Raw genomic sequence first — 18,724 nt, forward strand, 5'->3', positions numbered from 1 at the left:
ACCCAAGCTACTGAGTGGCTAAGGAAGGAAATAAGTCTATTTTAGATCCTTCCATGCAGGCAAAGCAGAAATAAGTGTCATAGCCAGGACCCCAAGGAAGGGAAGATTGTGGCCCACCTGGGTATACTAAAGGCCAATCTGCAGGCTTCCCAGCAACTCAGGTAGATTGAGAAGGGAAGTGTCGAGAAGGTAGCAGTGCTTCCTTACAGCTCTGCCCAGAAACTGTCCTACCCTGAACCCAAAGGATGAAGATGCGTCTAGGATACCACCCTTTCGTAGCCAAAGTAACAAACTGGGAATGTTCAACCACTTGTCTGAGGCTGCCAAGAGTGTCAGCTCGATGCTGCCCTTGAGCCAAGGAGGACTGAGGAGCTCTAGCAGCAGCCACTCTAAACTGGGGGCTTTTGTACCAGCAGAGTCAATTCAGCAAAATAGTTGGCTCAGTGGCTGCTGGGAGCCCCACACTGCTGCCTCAAGAATGTACTCCAATTTGAGTGGAAGAAGGAGAGATCCGGTTGCCAGGGATCCTGGTGCCACCCCAAGTCTGGCCCCCTCCCGTGAATGTGTCCCCCAGCCCTTCCCTCAATGGCACCTGCACCCTTATCCAAGAAGTAGGCCAGGAGGCAGCGCATGACAGCCTGGTGGGAGATGACGAGGACATTGCCCTGACGTTCCAGCTCCATGATGACAGGCTCCAGCCGCTGCACCAGGTCCTGGTATGACTGTGGGGGGAGGTGGGGCAAGCTGGTAGGAGGCCAGGCGCAAGCTGGCAGCCGAGTCAGTGGCTGCATCCAGAGTTAAGAGGCTATTGCTCCTTCCCCAGCTGGCTTTCCTCCTGGAAGTTCAGCGACTTCATGTCGCCTGCTAACTCCCTTAGCCCTAGTATCTCTTAAGAATATTCAGACCTTCCAAGAGCAACATTCAGATGGAGAAAACTACAGGTCAGGAAGAAGAAATCTGAATTCAGCCTGTGGTTAATTTCCTCCAAAGATTAACAGGCAGAGTATCAGCCAACAACGGTCTCCTAAGGGTTTCCTGGACCTCCGCCACTCCGCCTATTCACCTTTGCCTCACACGTCCCTAGACTGTGAGGCCGCTTAGACCAGGAAACTGACTGAACCACCAAAGATGACAGAGAAATCATTCATAACCCATAGATTTACTTGGTACCCATACCTGCGTGGGTGGGAGTGGGACTGAGGAAATGGAGTGAAGAAAAGGAAGGAAAAAAGATCGCATTGATTCTACCACATACTCAACACAGAGGCTATCTTGTTGCCCTTTTCCCTGGAGATCTGAACAAATTAAGGAGACATCTGACTGCCTAGGCTTAATTAAACACAGTATGATCCAAAGGTAGGAGGGTAAACTAAATGATGCGTTAAGTACCCTATATAGATCCCCCAAATCACATTCAATCCTTCCCCTAAATTAAAGCTAAAGCCCCAGCAAAGGGCTGGGCAGTCAGCCCACGTGAGAGGAGTCTCACCTCCCCACCAGGATACCGATACAGATATTTCTCTTGATCTCGAAGTGCAAACTCCTCTGGGTACTGCTTCTCAATCTCTGCATAGGTCATCTCTTCACACATGCCCTGCAAGGAGCCACACTGGCTTAAAGACACAGACTGACCCATACGGCCCCACCCAAATAAGGCAACACTGAAGAATACTCGTTTTCTACTACGTGCCAGGCACTGTGGCAGGTCCTTTCATGTCTTGCAACTGACTAGCTAGGGTATCTTGGACTGGCAGGGTGAGTACCACTGCAGAGAGGAGGCGACTTCCCTAGCATATGCTGGCACTTTCTCCTACTACCGTGGGGAACTTTCAGGTCAAGAAAAGTCAGCAGGATAAAAGGAACAGGAAGCAGGGAATGGGAGTGGGGACAAGGGACTGGAGAATTCTTGTAGAAGGCATAAAAGGCTACAGAGGAAGAAAAAGAAATGCCTACTCTTGTGCTCAAGGACAGAGAAAGCCAAGAAAAAATTTGGAAAGTACTTTTTCCAAATAGCTGACCAAATGATGTTAGCAGAAATCACAGTGAGTTGTTAGTGATTTCTTTTTTCCAGAAGGAACATCTACAATGGAACCTAATGGAGCCCCGCTCTCTCTCCAGGTACCAGAGGTGCTAGGTCAAAAACTGGTTTGGGTCCCCTTGTTGGCACAGGTGCTCATGCAGGCAGGAAGCTCCGACTACGGGTGGAATTGTTCCTCCCCGAAATGGCCACAGATTCAGCTTCCTCAAACTAGAAGCACCTTCTATTTGGTGCTTCTAGTTTGTGGATAAAACTGCTCACATCGTGACTTCTGGGAGTTCCTGCCCAAATAGGTGACCATAATGGCCATCATATCTTCCTACTCACAGCATCAATCTCATTGAGGATCTTCCACTGCTCGTAGGTCACACCCAGGGATTCAGCAGTCTGGATAGTCCTCTTCAACTGGCTCGTCCATACTTTGAGGTCTACTATCTCCTGTTCTTCCAGAAACTTCCTTAGAGCCTGGGCAAACTAGAGGTCAAAATAAAAAATTTAAAAAGAAAACACACATACAACTGCTAACTCAGCCTGTAAAGGCCGATGTGTATGACCACGGTCAAAACCTGAAAAGCACTACATGTAATAAACCCAAGAGGACATCAGCTTCGACTGGAGCACCCGGTACTGTGCTAAGCACACAAGTTGTGCCCAATAAATATCTGATGGCTGAATGACCACAGAAGAAATGGTTCCAAGTTACCCACACTTCGATACAGATCTAGAATCAGTGAATAAGAAAACATCTTTAGTACCTGCTTGACCATCTGAAACCACAGCCTAAGCACCAGGGGGATTTAGGAAGAAGTAAGGAGATAAGAGAGATGACCTCCGCCATGCCCTCCAAGTCTAAGCCCAGGAAATCCAGCATGCTGAGTAACCACTCACCTGTTTTCCCCTCACGGAGAGGCCGGAGTCACCCCCAATCTTCCCCAAGAGATTGAATTCGCTCTCTCCGTGCCGGCACAGGTAAATGGTGCGAGGCTGGACGTGGATATTCATGAGGTAGTAGACTATCTTGCTCTGGATGTAGTCCTGGACTCTGTTCACTAAAAATCGCTGGCCCACATTTATCACCTTGATGAAAGAAAGATCCCTGAGACAGAGGGGAGAAAAATCCCCTGGGTATGAAAATCTGAGGATAACCATAGGAGGGAAAAGGATTTCATAGTTACTTGCAGGCTTATAGCAGCTCTTCCTCCACTCCTGTTACGGCCCTACCCACATCTAAGAAGCTAAATGGTAAGAGATGGATGAATCCTCAGAACCAAGAGGAAGGAAAATTTCCCAAACTTCTAGTCAGTCAGTACCATTCCCTCAGTGCCTCTACTGTGCCAAGCCACGTAACAAGTATGATAAAAAGAATTCAGGCTTCCCCTCAGGAGCTAGACTAGATGACCTGAAGGTGTTGCTGACCTTGAAATCTGGTAAGAAGCACAACCCCCATATGAGGTGGTCAAGACCTAACCAGAGCATCACCAGCGGTGAGTGGAGAACAGGAGGCAGAACCATAGGCAGAGATCTCTATGCATTCCTGGCATCTGCCTAAATCAAGCCTCTCTCAAAGGTACTTTCACGACTGCTTTGTGACCATCATGGAATTTTTCTCATTATAAAAATAGTAAGTGCTTATTCCAAAAACATTTCAAATAAAAGGTAGAATAATGCAAATAAAAATCACCCATAACCCTACTACCCTACTACCAGAGATATCTGTGAACAAGCGCACACACACACACACACACACACACTTCTAGAATGTTTTCTTAGGTAGGACTTTGGGTTAACTGAAGAATATACAATTATGTCATAACTAGGGTAGCGATACCTCCAAACAGTAACATTCTGGGCAACATGGTGAAGGAACTGAAAAACTCAAAAGCAGGCCACCGAAGCGATCAAACAGTGAGAGGAATCCCACTTCCCCTCAAGATGCCAATATAGATACGCACACTTGTCTCGCCATTTGCTCGGCTGCAGGGCTGTCCTCTTACTTGAAGAGAGCTGGTAACTGCTCTGACTGTACACCTTTTCAAAGGCTGCATTCTCACAGGTTTCCATGTGCACACGTCTTCCTTCAACATGGACTTGACATTTTACTATGGCTCCTATACCTCACATACAAGTTAACCGGTACTATATACCACTTTACTGATAGACGATGTTAAAGTGATGATAGCTAGTACTGATCAGACATTTCTCTAAGCCAGCCAAATTCCTGAGAACGTCACGTTTTATTTATATACATAATATGTTATCTGTTAGATATGTTACATGTTATACATAAAAGACAACATATTATATATACATTACTTGAATATACACATATACATTGTTTTATGTATTGTATGTATTACATGTATGTGTATATATGTAGTGATATAGATATATAACATTCACACACACATACAACAAACTTTTTAAATTGATCAAACCAACTCTAAGGGGTATCCTACAACACTCTAGTTCAAAACTACTAATCAAGAGTAACGCTTCTCAACCAAAGGTGATTTTACTCCCCAGGGACATTTGACAATGTCTGGAAATATTTTTGGTTGTCACAGGTTGGCAGTGTTACTGGTACCTAGTAGGCAGAGGCCAGGGATGCTTCTCAACATCCTACAATGCACAAGACGGTCCCCTACAACACAGAATTGTCCGGTTCAAAATGTCAGTAATGCTGAGGTTGAGAGATCTTGCTCCAGAGAATAGAGAGGAAGAACTGATGATAAAAAACACTTCAGTGTTCAAGTATAAGATGCAACCCACATAGAAGCCACAAATCCATACCTTGTTTCTTTGGAGTAATATAAATATTATGGGTCTGGACTGTCAGAAGGAAGTTTAGAGGCAGAGGGGAAAAAAGCTCTTTTCTCAAATGAGACCCCTGTCTCAGGTCTTTCAAACCATGGCCTTAAATCTTACTTGTCATAGTTGTCTGGGTCCAGGGGCCGATAGGTAACTTTGTAGCACTCAATTCTCTTTAGGAAGTCTTCCATCACATTCTCCCTGTTCCTTTCAGGGTAGTCAGGGCTTGACACCTTTACCTCCTGGAATCATGGAAGAGCAGAATCTAGTCAGATGTCTGCCCTCACTAGCCCTCCTGCAAATAGCCACTGCTAAATTAAGAATTGGAAGTCCACAGAAGCCACCTTTCACTGGAGCACTGACAATCTCCATTCATTGAGCACCACCGCCCCAACCCCCACCCACCCCACCAGAGTCCTATGACCTTGGCAAACGAGAAGGGAAAGACAACTGGGGAGTCACATGCCTGCCCTTGGCTTTAGGACAGTGTCAGTCATGCAACTGAAGCTGCTCTTGAGTCCCAATCCCTTCATGTATATTTCTGGGAAAAAAGAATGGGCTTCATTTTCTCCCCATGACCATTCAGAATGGGCTGTTTAATAGGATCCATGATTGATTGAGACCAGATGCCTCTCCCTTACATGATTCCCAAGTTTATATGTTGCTGAGAAAGCAGCACCATGACACTATGCACAGAGGTCTACTTGGCACAGCACAGCACAAGCCACTAAATGGGCACAGGTTTATGCTGTGACCACACAGGGCACAAGGCGCTCAGTGTACAGAGCACTGATCTGAATCTTAGACAATGTCTGGGCAGATGATCTTCTTAGAAGGTGTCTCTGACAGTTAATGAAGAGTCTGGTCTATTCTGAGAATACAGTTAGGTCTCAACATACAGCTAACACCCAGAACTTGGGGCCAGGACTCCTACTGTCTAAGTCTTAGTGCCCATTAGCAGCTAATTCTTACGTTATTCCTCTAAGCCTCGGTTCCCTCTCCCAAGGGAAGCATGTGGGAGTACAAAACGGTGCCCTGGCCAATCAAACAGATCTCTCTGTGATGTTAAACAGGTCCATTTCTTTCTTCCCTTACTCAGTTGACAGTTGATTCTCCCCCTCCCCATACACACACAGGGCACAAAGGATAAAGAGGTAGTGGTACACAGAGGTGTCACTCACCAGGATGTTGGCAGCAATGACATCAGGATCATCACAGACAGATTCCACAAAGAACACCTGACCAGGGAGAGAAGCTAGTGATAAATGAGTCAAAAATGGCCAGTCTGTTCATAAAGAGCACATACTCAAACCTGCCCCACCCGGCTACCACACACATACCCTTAGGGATTTTCTTTCATAAAAGTGACCTTTAAGGCCTCTTCATTGAAAAGTAGCTCTTACCACATCCCCAGGGCCTCAGACATACAGGCTAAAGGTCTGAGGAAGAACCTGCAAGAAAACACTCAAGGACTACGGGTACGCCCCAAGACGAGAGAATCAAGACGTCCAACCCTGTCCTCACTCACTGGAGTCAAACAGATCCACATGTCTCTCCTAACTGCCCACCTCCACTCGCCCCTTTCCCTCCAGCATCCTACCTTGAAGGAATTCTCCTTTGCAAAGTTCAAAATCATGTCCCTCCTCTCCCTAGTGGTATTGGTGGCATCAAACACCTGGAAAGAGAGCCACACGGTAGATGAGCAGAAAGTGAGAAACGAAATCCCACCAAGGTGGACCCAACATGGGGCTGTGGAGCCTTAAAAGGGTGGAGACCAAGCCAGGGGAGAGGTGTGTAAGGCTCACCGCAATTTGCCCGCTCTCCTCAGTGAGATACGCCTTAACGTCCTTCAGCGCCACCACAGCACACTGCCTGCCATGAGAGCAGCGGATATCAGCAAGAGGAGTGGGGTGAGCCCAAGCTCAGGCACAGCCCGAGACACAAACGGCTGGGTTACTATAGGAATCACCTGGCTTCCTGCTTCATTTTCCCAGTGGTCAAAAATTTTCCCTAACTAGACATTCCAACTTCCCCACTGAGATATTTATGCCATCCTACATCTTTCCCCTTCTTCCACCCCATGTATACATCTTTTCCCTCTGTAGGCTTAACCTACAAGCATACATACATCTCTCTCAGCCTTGTTCACCTAGCCACCGAAGCCTAAAGTGACCTGTCCAGCAAATAACTTCCACTTAAAGGAAAACCAAGCCCTGTCACATCCACTTCTGTAATGGCTGAGAAAGAGCTGGCCCCGAGGTCAGGCCTAAGAAGACTCACTTGCGGATCTTCATGGCCTCCTCGTTGTCATGCCGGAAGAAGTCATAAGACTTATAGGATTTGACTGCTTCACGCCGGTACACCCCGAGATTAAACACTGCAGAAGACAGCAACACCCTTCACCAATGAAACAATAGAGTGGCCCCATCAAAGGGGACTTCCTGGTCTAATGTCAGAGTGGCCAAGGGATGAAAAAAGCACCAAGGTTATGTTGGGAACACCACCAGATTAAGAGTCAAGTGTGGCTCGAGTTCAGACTTATAAGACCTTGGGCAAGTCTTACGATGTCTGAGTTTCAAATTCCTCAGCCACTTTGGCTTCTTCACAGAGGTATGGCTAAGAGTAGACAACATAACGTATATTTAAGGGCTCTGAAAATGTAAAACCATATACCATCAAAGGCATTCTCCCAAACTAGGCCAATGCACCCAGGACAGGAGGAAACGAGTCTGCGAAGAGGGAATAAATTCAGTAAATCATGAAGCAACCACTATTTCAGCCAGGAACACCCTGTAACCTTGATGCCAGGAAGACTAAATCCTCCAGAAGAACTAATCATTTCCCTTCCCCCAAAAATGAATGACCTGCACCTACCTTTGGTGGGCACCCCAATCCAGTTGAGGTAGCGTGTGAGTTTCTTGGACACATAGGTTTTGCCCCGGGCTGGCAAGCCAATCATAACGATGAGAGTAGGAGAGTTAGTCATGTAGGATGCCCACGCTAGAGGAAATGAAACGGAATAAAACTAAATGACTAGGGGCCAAGTAAAGTTCATGCATTGGGCTAAGAACTTCGTAGTCACAATCTCACTTAATCCTCATAAACCTGTGAGGCAAGGGTCCAGGAAGACTGGGAAAGCAGACCGAGGGGAAATCAGGTGAACCCTCCCTAAAGAGAGTTAGAGGGTCATGCAGACTTTCACAAAGTCCCTAAACCAAGACATGTCTTCCCCACATAGCCAAAGTCTTCACAGAGGTACCCAAGGAAAAAAGAGGGGAGAAAGTGGCAAGGATTAGAAAGACAATAGCCATCCCTAACATGAAACTGTCTAGTGACACAAGAATGATACAGCTGTGAGGGAAGGTCTTATGCCTGGAGACTCTACCAGCAGGCTCCTATAATAGGCCCAAGAGAGTGTTTACCCTGAGGATCTCACCTACCCCTTCGGAGCCACTGGCAAGAATTAGCTTGACCACCACAAAAAGGGCCTGGCTTCAAGTTCCTTTGGCCTTGTACTCAGGACATGAGTTTAAGCCAGAATTTCTAAACCACAGTGAGATTTAGACTGTGGAAGAGCTTACCTGACACAGGTTCTGCCTAGATCTCAGGAAACTTCAGTAAAACTTAGCCCACAAGGGCATCATGGCCTGCCTGCCTCAATGGCTCACATGAACGCGAGACAGTTTAGAAGCAGGCGCAGTCATTGGTCTACTCTTCCTTACAATACTTATTTCAGGAATTCATTTACAGAGATAGGTCTCACTAGAGTGAGACAAACTAGATGCTCAGGGTCAGGTAACTTGCCTACAGACACACTTGAATCATGGGAACAGCTGACACTAGAGTTCAGATCTAGTGCTTCCTGGGCAGTTTTTCTCCCTAAAAAGAGCCCAGTTCCTCATCAGCTTGCTCACTGGGACTGGCGGTGGGAGAGGGCCCCACACTGCTGTCAGCCACTTTCCTGGGGCCAAGGTGCAAATGAGGTCATCTGGGAGGCTCGGGCTTTGCTGGCTCCTCTGAGGGCACAGAAGAAGGAAAGAAACGCCTTTCACTTCCCTGCACTGCTTTCCAGAGGGTGCACACAAGGTGCTGCTGTACCCTGGGACAAGGTGCCCTATGAGGTTAAGAAACAATTCAGTAAGATTGGAGTACTTGCATGGGAAAGTCATCTTTCATCTTTTGGGATGGCAATGTAAAAAGGTCTCAGTGGAGAAGTGGGCAGAAGGACCTGGGAAGAGAATAGACTTCGGAAGGAAGAGTTTCCTAGGGGTGTTTGGCAAGAAGTATTCAGAAGCCAGAGTGGTGAGGGAGGCAATAGACGCAGGGTCCGAGGGCTTGGCTTTAGTCCTTTATGCACTGTGCACATGGAAAATTCTCATGCCTGGGCGGAAGCCCCTCCCAAAGTTGGTCTCGGGCAACAGAAATGATTTTCATCCCTGTCCAAATCTGGGGCACAATGGCAAGTAAACTCACCCTGCAGCCTCAGCCAACATTAATCCCTGACCTCTGATGGGGCTCAGCCTGACAGAGACCGCTGACAGGGATCGCCTAGGAAAAGCTGCTTCAGGTTTCAGTAGTCAAATCCTCCTGAGTCTTCGCTTTCTCCAGCTCAGCGCTGCACTCTTCTCAATCCCCCATGATCTGGCTCATTACCTGCACTTTTGGCCTGCTTTGTCCACACCTTCCAGCCCATTAGGCACTTCCTCAAAGGTCCTGTTCCCCTCCCTAATGCTGAAAATGAACTGACACTTGAGAGCTGCTCTGAAGCCAACAAGAGAACCAGCTGCTCCATGTTTACCAAACTGGGCAGAGAGGGCTCAGAGCAAAAGAAAATACAGGTCACTAAGTTCTCCCCACCCTGCCCCCCAGCACCATACCTCCTGCCTGTGCCCATGACACCCACACACACCTGCCGCAACCAGGGCTTCTCATTTTCCCGAGTACAAAACTAAACCACACTTCCTATCTCAAACTGCCACATCAGCAGAACTAGGAACAAATTGTCCTGCCTGTTAAAAATCAAAACCACCTCCACCTCCACCTTAATGTCAATAGTAGATACTTCATGCTGATTAATTTCAGAGACAATGTAACACACTCCTTGACAAATAACAGAAAACTGTTTCAATTCTGAAATTCTCTTCTTCCTTTCTTACACAAGGTTTAACTTACTTTCTCAATCTTAAACTTTTCCCCTTACAACATGCTCAGGGGAAATGAGGACTTGACAACTTCCCTCCTAGAGACAGAAAAACTCAAGCCCAGAGAAATGAAGAGCTTGGCCCACAGTCCCACAGTAGAAAGTCGAGGTCAGTGCTCTGACCAAATACCTGGTTGCATGACTGCTCATTCAGTGCCAGCCGCCAGCTCTCGGCAGCAGCACCTGACAAAGGGAGCCATGTGGTAAGCATGACTATGCTCTCTAATCCAATTCTGAAGGGTGCTCTAGAACAGTGGTCCCCCACCTTTTTGGCACCAGGGACCAGTGCTCCTATGGGAATCTAATGCCTGATGATCTGAGGTGGTGCTGAGGCGGTGATGCTAGCGCTGGGTAACAGCTGCAAATACAGGTGAAGCTTCGCTAGCTCTTCCACAGCTCACCTCCTGCTGTGCGGCCAGATGCCTAACAGACCAGTTCTGGTCAGCTCCCCAGGGGTTAGGGACTCCTGCTCTAGAAGGCCAGTGGTTCCCCACCTTTTCATGTCCCAGGTCTTCCGTTATTTGTTCTAAATAGGCCCAACATTTCTGAAACATGCTGCTCATTCAAGTGTTTCATTAGTCATATCTACTTATTATTCATCAGAAGTCATAAAACTGCCAATTATGTCCTGCTGTTTGACTGATAGGCATAAAATATCCAAGTTCTGCAGCCAAACACCAAGAAAGTTAATGTTTTCGTTAACCAGTGCAGCTATAGTTAATAATGCCCAATTTCCATCAAGCATTTTGAAATATTAAAACAGCTTATATTGCAGAACTTTGTACATTTGTAATGCTGATCAACATTTTAAACGTGTCTACCTTTTCTTCTATTTCTGTAGAAAAGTTCCCAGCATAAACATGTAAAGGTATATGTGCAAGGATGCTCACTGCAGCCTGTTTGTGATGGTAGAAAATTGGAAACAACATAAATGTCCATCAGGGAGAGAACAACAGATCCATATAATGCAATACTGTGCAGAATGAGGTAAATCTGGATTTACTGGCATGAAAAAAAGTCCATAATATAGTAAGTCTAAAAAAAGAGGGGATGGCGGCAGAACCAAATATGTACAGTATGAACCTATTTTCATTAGTAGGACACACCAGAATAAGGTGTCAGAAAGAATCGAACTTAATAGGGACAGAAGAAATTGTGAGAAATATTTTACTTTTCACTTTCTTTCTGTATTGCTTGAACATGTATTGCTTTTGTAATTAGGAAAATGTACACATAGGAACTTGTTTGTTCCAGACCTACTTAAAATATTAAAGAAGAAACAAAGGAAGAAAAGCATGAAGACCTCACCTCCCACGCATTCCTGCTCTCAGAGAGCCCTGAAACCAAGAGTCATCTGAGTACCTTAAAGATACCTCAGGCATCACTACTCCCGTTCATCCCCACCCCTGGAGCAGCCGAAGTTCCAGCAATGTTCCTTTGGAGATATGGGCTCCCTAAAGTCATTCTTCAGGCCTCCAGCTCACTCATTTCAGAGTCAAATCAGCCACCACAGGTGTAATTAGCAACTAGGAGATAACAGTTGAGCTATTAATAAGCAAATGCTGGGTATGAACACTAAGCAGCCAGGGGAGCCTCTTCCAAGATACAGGCAAATAACAGAGAAAAAGGAAATGAACTAGCACATATTCTCATAAATGTATTTCTCCTTTGACTGTGGCTGCAACGGTCTCACAGTCCAATCGGAAAGGGGAAAAGAGAACATGGTAAATGAAAGACAGTGGCTTTAGTACGACCCAGGTGCTTCCAGTGGGGGAGAAGAGGGTGGAGCTGGAAAAGGAGAAATCAGAGTCCAATGCAGGACTTAGAGTCAAGAGAACAGGACAAAGACCTGGGCCTACTGCTTCCTTGACTGATCAAAAGCCCTCAAGGCAGAAAAACCGCAGAAGAGTCAGGAAGATAAGTAGGAGAGTCCTTTGGAGAAGAAAGCGGAGTGAGGACTGACACCAGGCATGATGTGAGGCCAGAGGATCCCACAAATATCAACTCCCCACATGCACACATACCATCTTTCCACTCTCTTTTGAATCGAGTGCACCTCTCTTTAAGATGTGCATCCTGTATGCCAAAATCTGGATTACAATATTGTCAAACAAGAGGAGAAAACACTCTTTACTGAAAATATAATTCTTCACAGGACTCTCTTAAACAGTGAGCTCCAAGTACAGCATTTAGAGTACAACTTAGTTTTTACATAATGTTTTAGAAATAAATACAACGTGCAAATATCATCACCAGTGAAAATAATACATCCAGCTATGTGCCCAACTCTTCTAAGTGCTTTCCTATAATTATTCATTTAATTCTCACATCACTCTGGAGGGAGATACTATTAGTATCCAGATTTTACAAAGGAGTAAACTGAAGCATGGAGAGGATAAACAACTTGTTCAAGGGCACACAGCTAGGAAGTAGTAAAACCAGGATTCAAACCAGGATTCAAGCCTGACTCCAGAGGCTGCACTCAAAATTCATGCTATTCTAGTTATCTCCCATGGGGTATTTGCCCTCGGTACCTAGCTTCCCGTCCTGGCAGAGAAAGGGGACCCTAATGGTAGAGGTATGCCAACCCCCGTATCACATGCAAACAAGGTGCCTCTGCTACAGCCCAAACCCCAGCAAGCTTCATTGGTGCTCATCCTCTCCATGCTTCAGTTTACTCCTTTGTAAAATTTGGACATGAGATAATTCCAGGTCTCATGATGTTTGGCTGTTTTCACCTGCTGATTACATACATATAACCATGGAAGTGAAAAGAATTGACTGATAGATTCCAAAGGAAACGTGCAATTTGGAAGCAGAGGTAAGGGTTAACATTCCTTCAGGTTCTCCTAAAACATCTGGGATTCAGTTGCCCAGGACCTTTTGGACTGGGCTATGCAGTCTTGCAGCCTATAATGATGCTTAAGAATGCAGATGTTTCATCTCTCTGCAAACCCACCTGCCATCTCTGTCTAAAGCAGCGGTCCCCAACCCCCCAGGGCTGTGGACCCTTACCAGTCTATGGTCTGTTAGGAACTGGGCCGCCTAGCAGGAGGTAAGCAGTGGGCCAGCAAGTGAGCAAAGCTTCATCTGTATTTGCAGCTGCTAGCATCACTGCCTCAGCTCCACCTCAGATTATCAGGCACTAGAATCTCATAGAAGCACCAGTCCCTGGTGCCAAAAAGGCTGGGTGGGGACTGCTGGTCTAAAGGATTGACATGCAAATGCTCCTGTGAAACCTGTCCCCAGAGGAATGAACCTGTAGGAAAAACAGTTTACAAAGTTCAAAGGCTAAACCTGTGAGGAAGTAAGGTGCCCAAGACACAGTGAAAAGTCAAATGTTTGTTAGGACTGATTCCATTGAGGTCTGTAGAAATGAGCTACTGGCTCCTACATGCAATTTCTACAATGAGCAGCACCCTCACAAAACTTAGCCCGAGAGACTAAGGGAAAGTATTAACAGAATCAGCCGCAAGTAATTCCTGTATCTCGCCACTCTGCCTTACTCACTGTGTGTACAATAATGCTTGTCTTAATTTTTAATATCAATCAAGTGTAGAGACAGAGATTCATTTCAAGAAAGCAATAAGAAAATGCTGGGCCACACCAGGAGTCCAGCTCCAAGGGCAGACATTTCACTGAGCCTACTTACTTCAAACAGGAAAGTCCCCTTGTAGACTTTTAAATTCCCATGTTAAAGAATTAATTCTCACTCCCACCAAGCAGCAAAGTCTAGGATTACAACTGTACCCCCGAGATAAAATCCTGGGAGAGAGCAGCCCCTCATTTTGCCAGAACTTACAACATTTCTTCTCTGATAATCGGAGATTTGAGGCTTTGGTTTCACAGCTACTGTTGCTCTGTTCTGAAGAAGATACATTATTCAGAGACATGGCAGCTCTTCAGGAGATGTCTGGAAGGGACAAAAGGAATTAAGGAGACATCTCAAAATACTCAGTGAGGATCAGTGCAATATAAGTGAAATACCCTGGGCCAAGAGTCAAGTCCAGCCCTCCGTCTCCCAGTTAATAGCTACATGTCCTAGGATGTTATGAACCCCCAGCCCTCTGTTTCCTTATCTGTAAATAGGGCACTAGAACCTTGTTTATTTTATAATGCTGACTTAGGAATTACATTCACATAAATTCTCTTCAATTCTTCCAATAATCCTGTAATAAGGCAGATTTTGCTACCGTTATTACTTCTCTCCATTTTACAGATTGAAAAACTGAGGTCAATCAAATTAAGTGCCTTATCCAAGTTCCTTCCTGACCCCAAAATCTAGTTTAAGAATCTGAGGAGACAAGTAGCAGTAGTTGGGGATGGGGTGCGTGGCGAACAGATCAAGTTCATTATCATAAGTAAATGGCAGTCAAATGGAAGATTCAGTCGTGAAAAAATGAGAGAAGTGGGAAAAATCTCAAACATGTTTCCTAAAGGAAAAACTGTAACTGGACCCTGAGACACCCCTAGCACGTCACCATTTCTCCTCTGATGTTCTTATTCTCAAGCCTTTGCTCTGCACCTCTCCCCGGGACGAAGCCTATAGAAGGAACACTGAGGCACAAAGAAGTGGTAAATGACTTCTCCAAGGTCACCAAACTCGAACTGGGACGGGAGAGCCCCAAGCTCACCCCCCGCCCTCCAATCCAGACAAGGGACTCGTGAGGAAGGAAGGTCCTATTGCTTCAGGACCTTGAACTGTTCTTCCACCGACCACACAAATCCTCCAACCCAAACACTTGCTGCGGCTCCCGGGCCCTGAACGTCCGCTCTCCCGGCAATCGTGGGGGCCAGCACTTCACCGAAACAGCAAGGCACCGTCGTCCCGCACCTCATCCGGATGCCCACAGCCCACTTCCTCCCACACTGCCAGGCTCTTCCAGGCGCTGTACAGCTGTCGCTCACCCTGTGATCCCTAAGATCCCTCCCAGCAGTGGCCTCGGCACTTCTCCTGTAACGCTGCACGAAGGAGCCGACAAACTGTAGCCTGAGGCGCCCGCACACTAGTCACCCGCATAGCCAGTGCCCCAGCCTAGCTCCGCCCACCCTCCCGTTGGTCCTCACCTGGAGAGAATCATCCACCAATCCAGCGCCCGCAGGCTCTAGAGGGCGGAGCTCAAATCGGAATCGCTGACGCTGGCTTCTGAAGGAGGATGGAATCATGAAGGAGAAAGACGACAAGTTCCCAAGTTTCCCAGCACTATGGAGGTTGGTTGCATCGTTGCTTGGCAACTAATAGGGCTGGGGGCGGGGTTTACTAAAGCATTACTTTTTTCATACTCTCGCGAGAGTAGACTAATTCACGTTGAGTGGGTGTAACTTTTTGGTGATGCAAAAAAATCCTAGAGTTTAACCCTTTCCTACCTGAATCCCAGCTGGATCTCGTTTGAGCCATAGTTTGGAACGTAAGCTTTATAAGGTGTTTTGCTAGAATACGCTACCACAGTACTTGAGCTGATTGATTACCTTAGGGTGTTTGCATATCCTTCCCATAGGTCAGACACTGTAATCTAAGAAAACAACCATTCTCACCGCTAAACCACCAGCTTCCCGAGACCCAACCACATACCCAGTGGACTTCTAACCACCTTCTTTATTCTCCCTCCTCCCTCCCACACTATGCCATCTGTTATGATCATCTTGAAGAACCAAAGAGGAAACGGCTCCAGCAGGAAAATGGGTTATAAAAGGTGTGAAAATATTCAAAGTTTCCATATAACTTATGGAAGAGGTAGAGGCTTTTACAGTGGAGGTGAGTTTGCACATTTCAGGTGAACTTTTTGTAGTTACCCCCACGACTGTTTGATGCTTGATTCTGTCAATAAACCCCTCTACGCTGGTTAGGGTTTGCTGATGAACCAGAATTGAAAAAAACAAACAAATAATGAGTATCAATTTTTTGGAACCACTCCTTGGTTCTATGGATACGGGTTTGAAAATGTCACATAATCTAGCATTATCATGTTGCTGTGAAGGTCAATGGTTATGTGTCTTTTACACCCACCCTCTCTTTCGATTACACTGACTACTGGTTATACTGAAGGCAAGAATGAAATCATCTTCATATCTGTATACTCAGAGCCTGAATTGGAATGTGAATGACACAGATTAGTCCTCTTCATTCCTTCTCCTTATACACTGCCACCCACTGAATGTAGCAATTGCCCAAGGCCCAGATGCTGACCTCATACTGCGCTTTCTGATGTGGCAAATTAACGTTTTCAAGTTACAGTCTCCTGGAGGTGGAATGACCAGTTGTCCCTTAACCTCAGTGAGTCAATGCTTGCTACAGCCATGAATCTAGTCACAAGTATCTGGTTGTTTTTAACAGGTCCTTTGACTCACTGACCATTCTTGGCATTCGTTTGCATTCTGAACGATGATTCTGTTTCTTCCGGTGTAATTTGGTAGCCCCAATTTACTAACTTAAGACCTCAGTAAGTGCAAGATTACATTCCAATGTACTGGATTCAGGAACTTCTTACCCGCCCTCTTTCCTTGAGCATATATGCTCCCGACGCGGAAGGTACTTCATTCGCTCTACAGGTAGCAAGACTTTTTGTACTTTAGGAATACTGATAAATCTTCAGCCTTTGGCTTCTGAAGGGTAGGGGCGAAAATTAGTCGTCACTTTAAGAGAGTTCTTAAAGTGTTTAAGACCGAGGCTGCACCAAAGTATCGCGATAACGTAGCCACCAGCGACTTCTCGCGATGTTCGGGCCGGCAAAGGGTGGCCATTTTGGAGCCCCCGCGGTGGCTGGTTGCCCCGGCGGCGTCTGCCATCCTGCTGCCGGGACCAAAGCTGGCCCCGCGGGTGTCTGGCCTGTGGGCAGCCAGACCGACACGATGTGGCGGCTCCGTTGCAAGGCCAAGAATGGCACCCATGTTTTGCAGGAGTTGTCCAGCCGGACTCGGGTGCGGGAACTCCAGGGCCAAATTGCCACCATCACCGGGATCGCCCCCAGCTATCAGCGAATTCTCGTCGGGTACCCGCCGGAATGCCTGGATCTCAGCAATGGGGATACCCTTCTGGGAGATTTGCCCATCCAGTCAGGTAAGGGAATCGAGGCTGGGGCCAAGGAAAAGCCTGGGAGGAAAGGGGCGTGAGGGAGAACAGAGGAACAGTCAAGGCAAAGTGCTGTGGAAAGCCGGGGTCTTTAAGGACAAGGATAGATTAAAGCACAGAGAACTCTGACGAGACGAGTATCTACCAACTCCTTGGTTGAAAGAGACAGAGAGGACCCAACCTATGTAAGAAACCCAAAGCCTTGGAGTCCCCCCTTCCTCAGTCTACCTTGAAAACGCCTCATTCATTTTGTTTTCCATCGGCGTCCACAAAGATATGAAAAAGTAGAACCTGTTTTCTCTGCCCTGATTGTTCTTTCCCCCAATATTACTGAAAGAAGATAGCAGATCTGTAGGATGCAGAGTACTTTTCTTTCTTGCTTTCCTGGTTTTTTCACTCACCTTCATATATACTGACTTTGACAGGTGTATTCATATTAGAGTTTGCTCTTACACATTAACGAAAGGCCCTTTCAAGTTCTAAACAGCAGTTGTTTCTGTTCAGTATTAAAATTTGAACAGCAATATTGATAATTAAAAGCTTCCACCGATACTTGCGTCAAAGATCCTGTAAACACGGAACAGACTAGGTAAGTTTCAGAAGGAGGAGAACCCCCTAGTGGTCTAGTCTGTGGTAAACACCATTCGGAAGATTTGTGCTTTTTAAATAGATAGCAAGCTAAGAAAATTTTGTTCTTGAAATGTATCTTTTTTAAAAAGTTAAAAAAGGTGTATAACCCAGGCTACTTCACAAAATTGAGTTGCAACCTAAAGTGTTTTGTTCTTTGTTCTGTTTTGAACTTTATAAAAGATTCAGCTAACAGGGAGTGATACTGGTCACTGGTTTGCAAAGCTGTATTCTCTCCAATAAGCCCAGCTCATACTTTAACTCCTGTTTGTAACTTACAGACTTGGCTAGTGAACACCCGCACAGTTTCATCTATACTTTCTCTGCAGTTCTGGATTTGTTCTGTTTTTAACAGGCGACATGCTGATTGTTGAAGAAGACCAAACCAGACCCCAAACTTCACCTGCATTTACAAAACATGGTGCTCCTAGTTACGTCAGGGAAACTTTGCCTGTGCTTACCAGAACCGTGGTCCCAGCGGACAACTCTTGCCTCTTTACCAGTGTGTACTATGTTGTCGAAGGAGGAGTCTTGAATCCAGCTTGTGCCCCTGAGATGAGGCGCCTCATAGCACAAATTGTAGCAAGTGATCCAGACTTCTATAGTGAGGCAATACTGGGAAAAACAAATCAAGAGTACTGTGAATGGATCAAAAGGGATGATACCTGGGGTGGAGCTATTGAGATATCAATTTTGTCTAAATTTTATCAATGCGAAATATGTGTAGTAGATACACAGACAGTAAGAATTGATCGTTTTGGGGAAGATGCGGGCTATACCAAAAGGGTCCTGCTTATTTATGATGGCATCCACTACGATCCACTTCAACGTACCTTTCCCGACCCAGACACCCCTCCTCTGACCATTTTCTCCTCTAATGATGATATTGTTCTTGTACAAGCACTGGAATTAGCAGATGAAGCTAAAAGAAAGAGACAGTTTACTGATGTAAACCGCTTCACCCTGAGATGCATGGTATGTC

At 46.1% G+C, this 18,724-nt stretch overlaps 2 protein-coding genes across 7 annotated transcripts in view; one reads left to right on the top strand and one right to left on the bottom strand.

Moving 5' to 3' along the window:
- Nucleotides 1-15,295, bottom strand: part of PFKFB2 (6-phosphofructo-2-kinase/fructose-2,6-biphosphatase 2) — a 32,423-nt gene extending 17,128 nt beyond the window's left edge. For 4 of the 5 annotated variants that reach the window (XR_002778170.1, XM_023525886.1, XM_011384985.2 and 1 more), the window contains exons 1-12: nt 15,114-15,295; nt 13,849-13,959; nt 7,721-7,846; nt 7,127-7,223; nt 6,652-6,718; nt 6,447-6,521; nt 6,028-6,084; nt 4,964-5,088; nt 2,927-3,134; nt 2,366-2,512; nt 1,490-1,594; nt 593-722 (exon numbers count right to left, since the gene is read on the bottom strand). Coding sequence is in view for 4 of the 5 variants with exons in the window: in XM_023525886.1 (XP_023381654.1) it covers nt 593-722; nt 1,490-1,594; nt 2,366-2,512; nt 2,927-3,134; nt 4,964-5,088; nt 6,028-6,084; nt 6,447-6,521; nt 6,652-6,718; nt 7,127-7,223; nt 7,721-7,846; nt 13,849-13,939 (1,228 nt within the window). In the remaining variant the exon portion in view is untranslated. Of the gene's footprint in view, nt 1-592; nt 723-1,489; nt 1,595-2,365; nt 2,513-2,926; nt 3,135-4,963; nt 5,089-6,027; nt 6,085-6,446; nt 6,522-6,651; nt 6,719-7,126; nt 7,224-7,720; nt 7,847-13,848; nt 13,960-14,954; nt 15,094-15,113 lie in introns of those variants that run through there. The other variant, XM_011384981.2, reaches the window with a different exon arrangement.
- Nucleotides 15,296-15,397: 102 nt separating this feature from the next.
- CUNH1orf116 (chromosome unknown C1orf116 homolog) overlaps nt 15,398-18,724 on the top strand; it is a 32,573-nt gene continuing 29,246 nt past the window's right edge. The window contains exons 1-2 of one of the 2 annotated variants that reach the window (XM_023525885.1): nt 15,398-16,595; nt 16,944-17,103. In XM_023525885.1, the coding sequence (XP_023381653.1) occupies nt 16,558-16,595; nt 16,944-17,103 (198 nt within the window). In that variant the 5' untranslated portion in view covers nt 15,398-16,557. The remainder of the gene's footprint in view (nt 16,596-16,943; nt 17,104-18,724) is intronic. The other variant, XM_011384986.2, reaches the window with a different exon arrangement.

This window comes from Pteropus vampyrus, unplaced genomic scaffold, assembly GCF_000151845.1.
Source record: "Pteropus vampyrus isolate Shadow unplaced genomic scaffold, Pvam_2.0 Scaffold640, whole genome shotgun sequence".
Taxonomy (NCBI): domain Eukaryota; kingdom Metazoa; phylum Chordata; class Mammalia; order Chiroptera; family Pteropodidae; genus Pteropus; species Pteropus vampyrus.